The sequence below is a fragment of the Nuphar pumila genome, chromosome 15 (genome assembly GCF_984573655.1).
Source record: "Nuphar pumila chromosome 15, dmNupPumi1.hap1.1, whole genome shotgun sequence".
NCBI lineage: Eukaryota > Viridiplantae > Streptophyta > Magnoliopsida > Nymphaeales > Nymphaeaceae > Nuphar > Nuphar pumila.
Genome location: NC_143263.1, coordinates 74,412,501 through 74,422,697, shown reverse-complemented (window position 1 = coordinate 74,422,697; position 10,197 = coordinate 74,412,501). Strand labels below are relative to the sequence as shown.

At 38.9% G+C, this 10,197-nt stretch overlaps 1 protein-coding gene across 1 annotated transcript; it reads right to left on the bottom strand.

Moving 5' to 3' along the window:
* Positions 1-3,157: 3,157 nt before the first annotated feature.
* On the bottom strand, positions 3,158-9,721 carry LOC149815620 (protein neprosin-like). The gene is made up of 7 exons (XM_089990586.1): positions 9,497-9,721; positions 9,216-9,302; positions 8,601-8,828; positions 6,497-6,661; positions 6,264-6,317; positions 5,925-6,071; positions 3,158-3,721 (listed from the first exon to the last, which is right to left on the bottom strand). The coding sequence occupies exons 1-7, from the start codon at positions 9,719-9,721 to the stop codon at positions 3,344-3,346; spliced, it is 1,284 nt and encodes a 427-aa protein (XP_089846712.1). The 3' UTR covers positions 3,158-3,343.
* Positions 9,722-10,197: the final 476 nt, after the last annotated feature.

Here is a 10,197-nt window from a genome sequence, read left to right as displayed (position 1 = left end):
AATTCCATAAAATTTTGGGCAATAGCTAAAACTCTATAGTGATGTTGCTTTACATTGAGGGCCTGTTTGGAATCTCGGCACTGGGGTGGACGTTTATGCATTTGGTGTTCCCATGGCAAAATCTTGGTCAAATGCCCATGGTGGTTCCGTTTGGATTCTCGGCGCTAGGATGGGTTTTTATGCATTTGGGATGGGAAGTGAGGCCCTTTGTCCTTTGTATTTACACTAAAGGATGGATTTGGCAGCTGCCACTTCCTCAAATGCATAACTCTATAAACGCTCATCCCAGCTACCGATCCCAAACATCCCCTAAGGCCCTGTTTGGAAACTAGGAGCTGAGATAGGAGTTAATGCATTTGGCAAAAACTTGGTCAAACTACCTTGCGGTGGTAGTTTGGAAACTGATAGCTGGATAGGTGTTTGGGCATTTGGGATGGGAAATGAGGTCCTCTCAACTTGGTATTTACACTAAAGAATGGAATCCATAGGTACCATTTTCAACAGGTGGTAGCTGCTAAATCCATGATTTGGAAATTCCCACTCCCTCAAATGGTACTTCCTATCCCAGCTACTAGTTTCCAAACAGGGCCTAATTTAAAAAGTGGAAGCAGCTAGCTGTTAATTTCATCCTTTAGTGTAAATACAAATGAGCTCACTCCCCGTCCCAAATGCATAAACACCCATCCCAGCTACTAGTTTCCAAACAGAGCCTTAAATTTTGATCTAGTTGAAGTTTTGTCACATCCTATGATAGTGAGCAATAAGAAAAATATAGGGTGCTAATCTATGTAAAATATCTTCTTATCAGGATTTTATCGCTACATTTTATAAAAATCTTGCAAACATATCACCCTCTAAGATTCAATTTTTTTTTTTAAATATAAAAGTAATTTTTTTTTAAATATAATTCAAAAGCATGCAAGCATCCCTTGAAGTTGTAATCTTTCAAAAATAGACGGTCAGTTAACAATCATCTTTTTTTGGTTTGTTAACATGCATGATTTTATCACAATACTTTTAAAATATCGTCGATACTTGTGACTGTGGTTCTAGCCAGTGCTACTCATACTTGAACCTGGTAAAGGGTCTCCCCACCAAAGTTCGAATAGTACGGATCATGTTACACTAGAGACCATATTAGATAGGATTTGGTTAACTGAACACCAACCATTTGCTTGCATAGTTTTGATTCATAAAGTCAGCTTTGTGGTCCGAGTCAAAGCACTCCAAAAGGTCAAGTAGAGTTGTTCACCTTTTTCTTTTCCAACTATGCTTGGGGTTCGGTGCTAGTAGGTGAGGATGTTATCCCACCGACTCAGTTGCTTTGGTCTAACTTGACGTCCACGTTAAATTTGCTTCACTTCTATATAATAACATAAACCAGCACTAGATGCGTAGCAACCATGTTGGTTGGTTGGTTTGGTTTGGTTAGTTAATGAAAATAAATATGAATATTTATGGCTCTTGTAGATAGTTGAGAGGGTGACAACTGACAACGTCTCTTAGAATGCAAGGAAAAAACTTTGATGTTGGTGACTAACCATTGGGAATAATGCACCAGATTGAATACAAAATTTGAATTGGTTAGAAGGTTTTGTGTGGTTAGAGGATTAAAAGAAATGAAGAATGTACTATATTTTTTCATGACTCATCAAAGTGCACATTTTTTTTTGGAGTTACAAGAGTATGCTTCACAGCTTATCTTCAAAAAAAAAAAAAAGAGTATGCTTCACAGCTGCATTGTTCTACAACAACTTTTTAAATCTGTGCTTGGATGAGATGAAAAATCTGTTAATTCACTAGTTTTGTAATTCTAACAGTGAATTATGCAAATGCAAACTTAGCTAGTTGGTGATGCTAGAGGGAAAGGAATTTTTGGACCATATTAATTATATTTAACCATCATGCTTTGCACAACTTTGAAGTATCTACGTGTTGGAAGCTTATAAATACTAATGTCACAAATCTCGGTATCTAGATTTTCTTGGTCAGGGAAAACCTGGAGATTGTTGACACTTTCGGGGAAACTCCCAGGAAAATATCAGCATATTTAAAATTTAAAAATATATAAAAACTAAAATATATAAGATAAAACTATGTTCATATCAAGATAAAATCTTGATACTTTAAAAAATCATTATGACCTTGACTAATACTGCTTTGATTGCTTACTTGTTAGTTCTTTACTTCAATAATCATTTTAATAAGATAAATAGGAGGACAACTGTATACATTTGTGATTTCAAACCAACATACTCTCATTAAGTTAAAAATTTGGGTTTATTTTACATTTTTAGTTGTACTCTATTTTATTTTTTGAAAAACAGAAACCCCAGGTGGGGTCACCGACAGCTAGGGCTGGGAAACAAGCCGAGCCGCTCGTGGCTCAGCTCATGTTCAGCTCATAAAGTGCTCGTTCAAACTCGTAAAATAGGCTTGGCAAGAAGAATATGAACAGTAGGTACTCAGCTAGGCTCAACTCGTTAGTTAGTAAGAAATATATTTTAGATATATATTTACATGTATTTTTTTGTAATCCTATTTCTCCCTGCTCTAAATCATTGTATTTTTTTTTTATAAACAAGCCAGCCCGAACTCCGCTCGTTTAACTCACCCATTATGCCCTCGATCTTGGCTTTGCTAGCCACAAGAATGAGCCAAGCTTGAACACTTCAAGCTCAGTTGGTTTAGCTCGTTTACTGGCCCTACAGACACCCAAGCCCTTATAGAGTCCATCAGTTAAAGACACCTGCACACCCGTTGGGAGTTGAACCTGGGAAGAAGCACCTTCTCCCATGCCTGCTGCCACTCGAGAGACTTACTCTAGATTATTTCTACCTTCCATCAAAATTAGTATAGACGACTTGTGAACATTATCAAGCAGACAGGAATTCAAGTCCTGAGTTCAAAACCCACTGGTGAGCATCTTTTATTGCAGGTCAAATCTAAGTGTACTCTTAAACATGCAAGCGGACCTAAGTTTTTACGCCAATGAACTCAATGATCAAGGCGGTTTTTCCAATCATCAAAAACATTGTATAGTTAACCTCTCTCTCTCTCTCAAACACACACACACTCTCTCTTGGGGACTGGGGAGTGAATTTACAAAATTTTCTTTAAGGAGAAGTCTTTAATTGCAACATCAAAGATGTACAAAACAACACAAGCCGTTGTATATTTCACTAATTTCTTTTATAAAATTTACATATCATGAGAAGGTGGTATAAAATTAATTAATCACCTTCCTAAAAATTTAAAAGCAAAAAAAAAAAAAATAGTACAATTTATGGGTAACTTTAGGCCTAACAAAGAACCCCACGCAAAAACCAAATTTTCATTTTTGTCATGGACATCTGACATTCCTTCCAGGCCCCCCATAATAGAAATAATTCCCCCACACGGTGTTAATCCCTCCTTGAATATCGTAGCAATTGGGATGATCAGCTAAAACACGAAGATTGTTTGGAGGAATGAGGTTGTTATCCCAATCAACGACCTGCAAATTCCGGAAATAACTGGATTTTCCAAACCCTTCCCCTGAAAAATGGCCACTTCCCATTTGGGTGTTTGTGTGAATTCCATAAGGTCTATTATTAACAATTTCACCACCAAACTGCACCATGCTAGCATGATCTGCAAGGTGGCTAAACAATATCGACGGCCAATATCCAACCAACAATCCTGAGCCAAATTCCAGCCACCAATTTCCATGTTTTGGATCCTGGAAATAGTAACAAAAGAAGGCGATTATTCTGTGCTTCTCAGAAAAATAAAAGGCTTGATAAAAGAGTAAACAGTATAATAACGGCTGCCATTTTCTTGTGAGATTGAAAATTTTAATTTTCTTGCATTTTATCAGCAAAATATCAACAAAAATTAACAAAAAATAGGAAAACAAATATTTACATAGTAATAAAAATACAATATATATATATATATAACAATTAGGAAAATTAGTTTCTGTTGATATTTTGCTTTTAAATTGATACCAAATATCACGTTTTTTCACCCTTTTGTGTCACTGAATTGAGGCATACTTCAAGAAAGTATAAACTGACATGGCAATTGTTTTTGTTTTTCTTTTCTTACCTACCTTGTATATCATTTTTCTACAAAGTAGGTATGCAATGAATTCACTAATGAATTGAGAATCAAAACCTGCACATTACGTTATGTGATAAAATAAAAGTCATCATCCTAGGTATCTCCATGTCAGTTCATGCTGGTTCTTTGATTTGATATCCAATAGTAGGCCCCACTCAATTCAGTTTTTTTTTTTAGAGGAAAATATTTCATTACTCTAGCAGAAACTCAATCAATGCTCGGCCTGTAAAGATACAAAACACTAAATGCAGAGTTGGTGCTAGTGATAAACATGCACTTCATATTTTTCACCATACCACACATGCAATGTCTTTTGCCTTTTTTTTTATCTATGATGAAAAACCCTTGCTGAAGCCAGAAAAACATCAGGTGAGGCCCTACGACCACCCTGCCTTACGCGGCCCACCTCTGAAAGCTATGGACACACCTGTGTGCTAGTGAAGTTTGATCGGGTGTCTTCACCTCAGAACCTTCACAAGCACCCCGCTGGCCACACGGGCGACCCCACATGCAATGTCACTACCACATATGGTTTCATTCATGAACACCACTAAGCATTTATGTCTGAAATATATACTGCAGTTAAATAAACTAAAACTGCATCCTCAACTATGTTCAAAAGTAGCCAACTTATTCCTCATTATTATTATTATTATTATTGTTATTATTATTATTATTATTATTATTTTGATGGCGAGGAACTCTCAGTGCAAACTGGCTCACTTAATGAGCCCATCCCCCTACGAAGTAAACCTCAGGCAGATCGCATGACTGTTTTCTAGCGATCGCAATCATGTGACAAAATGGTTCTTCGGAGAATCATTATCTCAAAACTAGAGATGATGCATGATTCTCTTTTGAGTAGCGATTTAAACACGTTGGATTCAGCTTGGATATATGCATTACTGAATCTGGCCTAGTCGAATTTCGCATGATCAGAGTTGGATTCAGCTTGGATATATGCATTACTGAAAAGAGCTAAAACGAAAATCTGGATGTAATATTATATAATGAATCCAGATCGGATTATTAATCGGATCTGACTTTCATGACCCAATCCAACTAAACGGATTTGGATTCAGTCAGATACCTGAGCTGAATCCGAATCCTTTACATCCCTGCTATTGAGTGTAAGCAAACGTGCCCCAAATAACCAGAATTTTGTGTGTTTCTAGTTTCCTAACAGTATCATAGATCTTCATCTGCAATCACAATTTGTCTAGTTCCTAAAGGTATTTGGTTCCACCAGGATAAGTTGGTATACTGCATTGTGGGCACAATGCAATAGGCAATAATATGCAATATCTGAAGTTACTCCACCCATTTGTTGAATGGGGAGTACGGATCCTGTGCTTTGACATAGGAAGGATTCCATCCTACATCCAATCCTGGTCGCCCAATGAACGGCTAGGATTGGTCCACATTTTCACTTGGATCTGGACTGATCTCAGCCATCCAGATGCTTCCTTTGGATGGCTAGGATTGACATAGGATCAAACCCCTCCTATGTCAAAGGATGGGATCTTTTTTGTTGAATGGATGCATCCAAAACCGAGAGCAGATCCAGTCATCAGTTGGGTACCCAAGGAAGGGAGGATCAGGTGCAATGTGATTGCAAACTTTTAGTGTGCTGCTGCACCTGATTATGACACATCTTTGCTCGCCCAATGACTGAATGCCATGTATCACACCCCGCTTCCCGATGCGTGGCATCCGGTGATTGGACCTAGTGCAGTAATAACATATTTCCAACCTAATCCGAATTAGAATCGATATATGAAAATATAAAACAAAAAAGTAGGACAAAGAAGATAATTTACCTTCCAAACCATCAAACTGATGTCAAATTGGCCACCATTGTAGGTGGAGATGGGAGAGATGGCTGCACCGACGGCGATCCTGTTGTTGGTCTGGACGAACCCAGAGCACAGTAGGTTGTAACAACCAGTTGTCTGGTATGCGTCCGTCTGTTGAAATTACAAAAATACCCTTATTACTATAGGTCATTGAAAATGTAAGCCACCCAAACACCACCTTACTTGAGTGGGCATATTTTCAAAGCCCACCTGTGCGCCACCGAATTTTCAGTGAAGGCCACATCAATTAACAAGCTTCCTAATCACCACTATGAATTAAAAAGAAAAGGGGGTCATGCTTACCGTCCAATACGTGAAGAAACGGGGGCTGTGGTCTCCATACAACTGCGGACTAACCTGTATGGAAAAAATAAATGAGATTTTTTTTTTATCAATAAATGATAATTAAAAAGTTTTGGTGTTCTCTCAGACTACAGGTTGTAGAGAATTCATAAAATCAAGAAATTCTAGATTCTTGGTAGCGGTAGATAAACGTACATACTATTTAATAGTGGATTAATAGAAAGAGTACTAACTTGCCATCCAGCTTCAATAGTATTGAGATCCTCCCCAAATGCACCAGAGATCACCCACATCTGTGATATACTGAACTCATTGGGATTGTTCACAAATGGGGCCCATACATTCAAGCTGGCTTTGGCTCCATAGTATTGATCCCCAGACACGTACCCAACTGCATGCTGTATTCCAACAATAGGTCATAACATAAAGTCATAATTTTGATGATAATAACAACAAAACATGTATGTTCCTATTGCAGAGGGCCTAGCAGGGCATGTTATTGCACCCACCAACCTAAATACGCAAATCAACGTGGTAGATAGGTTCATCTAGATACAGTAATGGACCTTCCCACCCCAATGTGCCAGCAAGAGTAAGGAGTGGTACCATTCCGGCCATGATAACCCCATGCAGAGTCCCCTGCCGTATGACCTACCTCCAAGCAGTTATAATCCCTCAGCCACCCACCATCGCCCACAGGGAGTTTGCTTTGCCCTTGCGGCAAGCGGCTACTCAATTCGGGGGTATCGAACTTTCGACATCCTTTTAGCTTGAATGAAGTAAGCCGACACCCTTAACCATGTGCGCGGAGCCCTTGTGAGCCACTAATGCCACTTGCATCAGTGGAGATGGAGAATGAAGAATGCAGGCTGCAGTTGCAGGTGACCAACCACTATTGTTGCCTGTGCTCCCATCTTTGTGATTGACCAAGCACACTAGCACAGTGTTATGGTACTGAACAAACACGGCTCATTAAGAATAGTACGCTTGCTAGCATGTGCCCTTGGTTCAAGGGCAGAGCTGCTGCATGATTCCGTGCAATGCAAGCCTTCAACATTTGCTGTGTCCCATGAGTCATCGGCTATACAGAGATCATGACTAATGTTGCAAGACTTCACTCTTTAAGCAACCGCAATAACTAACCGCCCATCCAAGGTGGATGGTTCATACTGTTATAGCAATGGTGAATAAAGAAGGCACCCTGCTAACTTTTGCAGAAGAATGTACCACTGTATTGACTGCCTGTCATTTCAAAGATGCAGCTCACATGTGGCTCGCTTTCTATTTTGATTTTCTGACTTCAAAATTTTATAGCCAAATACATAGCTTCTTATCTCTTGCAATCCCCCTCCATTTCATTTGAAAAAAATGTTTATTTTTTCGACTTTTAATTTTAATATAGCTACTTCAACGATATATATTTTAAGATTTGAGTTAATCCCTTGCAGTGTTAGGGACAAAATTGACATTTCATGGATGACAAACATTACAGAATTGTCATCCAAATGACACTGACCATCAAGTCAAGGCTGCAGACATCTTCAAACTAGAAGATGCAGGGCATTTTCCAGAAAAACAGGCACATATATGGACCTTCTTTTCTATATTTTAGGATGACCAATCTATCCCTGAAGCTTTTGCAGACTTGGTTGGGAAGTCTGAAACCGTGATACAGCAGAGCAGACTACAGGGAAGAAAAGCAAAAGGTGGTCTAAAATATAAATGTCTGAAAGGGACGTAACTGTTCCTTTCGTGAATTACTTTGGGCAATATCCTCATATGTATTCTATCTTCAGACAACAAAGATTTTCTTAAAGCCAATTTTGTTGCCAAGTATTTTTCCTGAAATGCAATTTTCTTCATGAAAACAAGCATATCCATTAATTTTTCCAGTCAAGAATTTTGCAAACTAAACCAAGAAAACTTCATTCTAACATCACCATCTTTGCAAAAACTCCAAAAGTACCCCTTAATCTGTTTTTTATTGCTGTCGTGAAAAAACTTACCCTGATAAAAATCACTCTTAAATGCATTTAATCAATCAAGAAATCTTAGAAAAACTTCAATCTAAGCAACACCATCTTTGCAAAATCTCTAAAATAACCCTTAACCAAATGTCTTCCTGCTCTCATGAAAGCTTGCTCTTAATAAAAATCACTGTTAAACGCACTTAATCAAACAAGAAGTTTCGAAATAATCCAAGAAGGTTAAGAAATACTTCATTCTGAAAAACACCATCTTTGCCAAATACCCTACATATTCCTTAACTAGACGTCTAGCTGCTGTCATAGAACCCTTTTTGTCCAAACTAAAAATATAACTGCAGACACAACTAACCTCATGACTGCTGCTGGATGTGTCACGCCGGACCACCCTCAGTGCCGGTCTCCTGGCCTTCCTTCCGAATCTTGCAACGTTGCTAGCTCTCAGCATGTCTGCTTCAGTCACCCTTCTGATGGGCACAGTCCCCTCCGGACATGACTCTCCCCTCACATTCCATGACTGAAAGTTTTCTGCTTTTGTGCCGAGTGGAGTACTGTGTCCTGTAGGCCTCTCAGGAGGATCCTGAAATCAGAAAATACAAAAAAAGAAGAAAACAATGACTACAAATTAAATTTTTTAGTGATCTGACTACTTGATGAATGATCCTTCAAAAAAAATACTGAAGGAGGACAATAACATCCTCAGTGAAGGTGCTTCAAATTCTACAACCATTACATGTGCTTGGTTGTTTACAGCAGCACCCCATACTGTCTGAATCAATGGCACCTAATTCTGTTTAATACTTTGCCGTGCATATTTATTATATTTATTAGACGGTTACGCGTCTCCGTCACGTCTAATCTAATTTTGCGACAGTTTAGCCTAACAACAATAACAACAACGATAATGATCATAATGCGAGATTGAGAACCAAAATAAAGAAAAGAAGTGACGGGAATGTGGTGGTACCAATGGCCTTCCTCCTCTCAATTTTGGATGATCAAACGCTGGTTGAAGGTGAGAAAGAACACAGTCAATCAGGTCACCGTCAGGACTCTGATCAAAGATTAAGTAAATGGTTAGAAAGAGAGTATGGTGAATTTGGTGCATCATTTAGTCCATGACAGACTAAGCATGTGCTCATGCTAAAATCGAGTTTCCCTGTCATGTACCAAGATGGATGGTTTTCCGGCAAGCCGGAAAACCGAAATAAAGAAAAAGTAAAAAGAGAGCAGAAGTTTCAGAATTGCCTGAATTGTCTTCACAGCAGGCTTGTTCAACTTCTTGAGTTGAGCTCTGATCTTCCTTATCTTCTTCAATTCATCGCTTGCATTGAACGTCTGGTTAGCAGACGGGATACTGGAATCAGTCGAGATCGACGACGAAGAAACAGGGCAGGTGCAGACAAGGAGGAGTAGATAAATGAGGGAGACAGTGAAGATTGTTGGTGAGATTCTGAGGCAGCTAGAATCCATTTTGGAAGAATTTTGAGTCTGTGAAGGCTAATTTCAACCATCTCTGTTGTCCTCTTGTATGATTATTAAGATGGCCAAGGAGGTCCATCCAAGGAGGGGATAGACACATTGATGAAATCCTAGTTTCATTCTTTTTCACTAATAACAATGGTATAAAAAAGACAGAGCAAGGAAAGGAAAGAGAAACAAGTGAATTAAGAGGGGACAGAGAGAGATATCAGGCACGAGCTAAATTAAAAAACTAAGGATGGGTGAGGTTTTTTAGGGGGGGGTTCATGTGGGTTGTCAGGGAAAATGGTGCATTTACAAGGCCCAATGGCATGCCAACAACTTTAAAGAATGGAAATAATGAAGGGTGGGTGACTTTTTCTTTCCGGGTTCTGTTATTCCTGCTCTTTGTTGTGTGTGTGTGTTGGTGGATGTGGGTTCATGTAGAGAGAGAGAGAGAGAGAGAGAGAGAGAACTGGATGCCGCGT

Coding starts and splice junctions, on each gene's coding strand:
- LOC149815620 (XM_089990586.1), bottom strand. CDS start 9,721: ATGGATTCTAGCTGCCTCAGAATCTCACCAACAATCTTCACTGTCTCC. Junction 8,829..9,215: donor TGAGAGGAGGAAGGCCATTG/GTACCACCACAT, acceptor TTCTGATTTCAG/GATCCTCCTGAGAGGCCTAC. Junction 3,722..5,924: donor TCAGTTTGATGGTTTGGAAG/GTAAATTATCTT, acceptor TACTATTTCCAG/GATCCAAAACATGGAAATTG.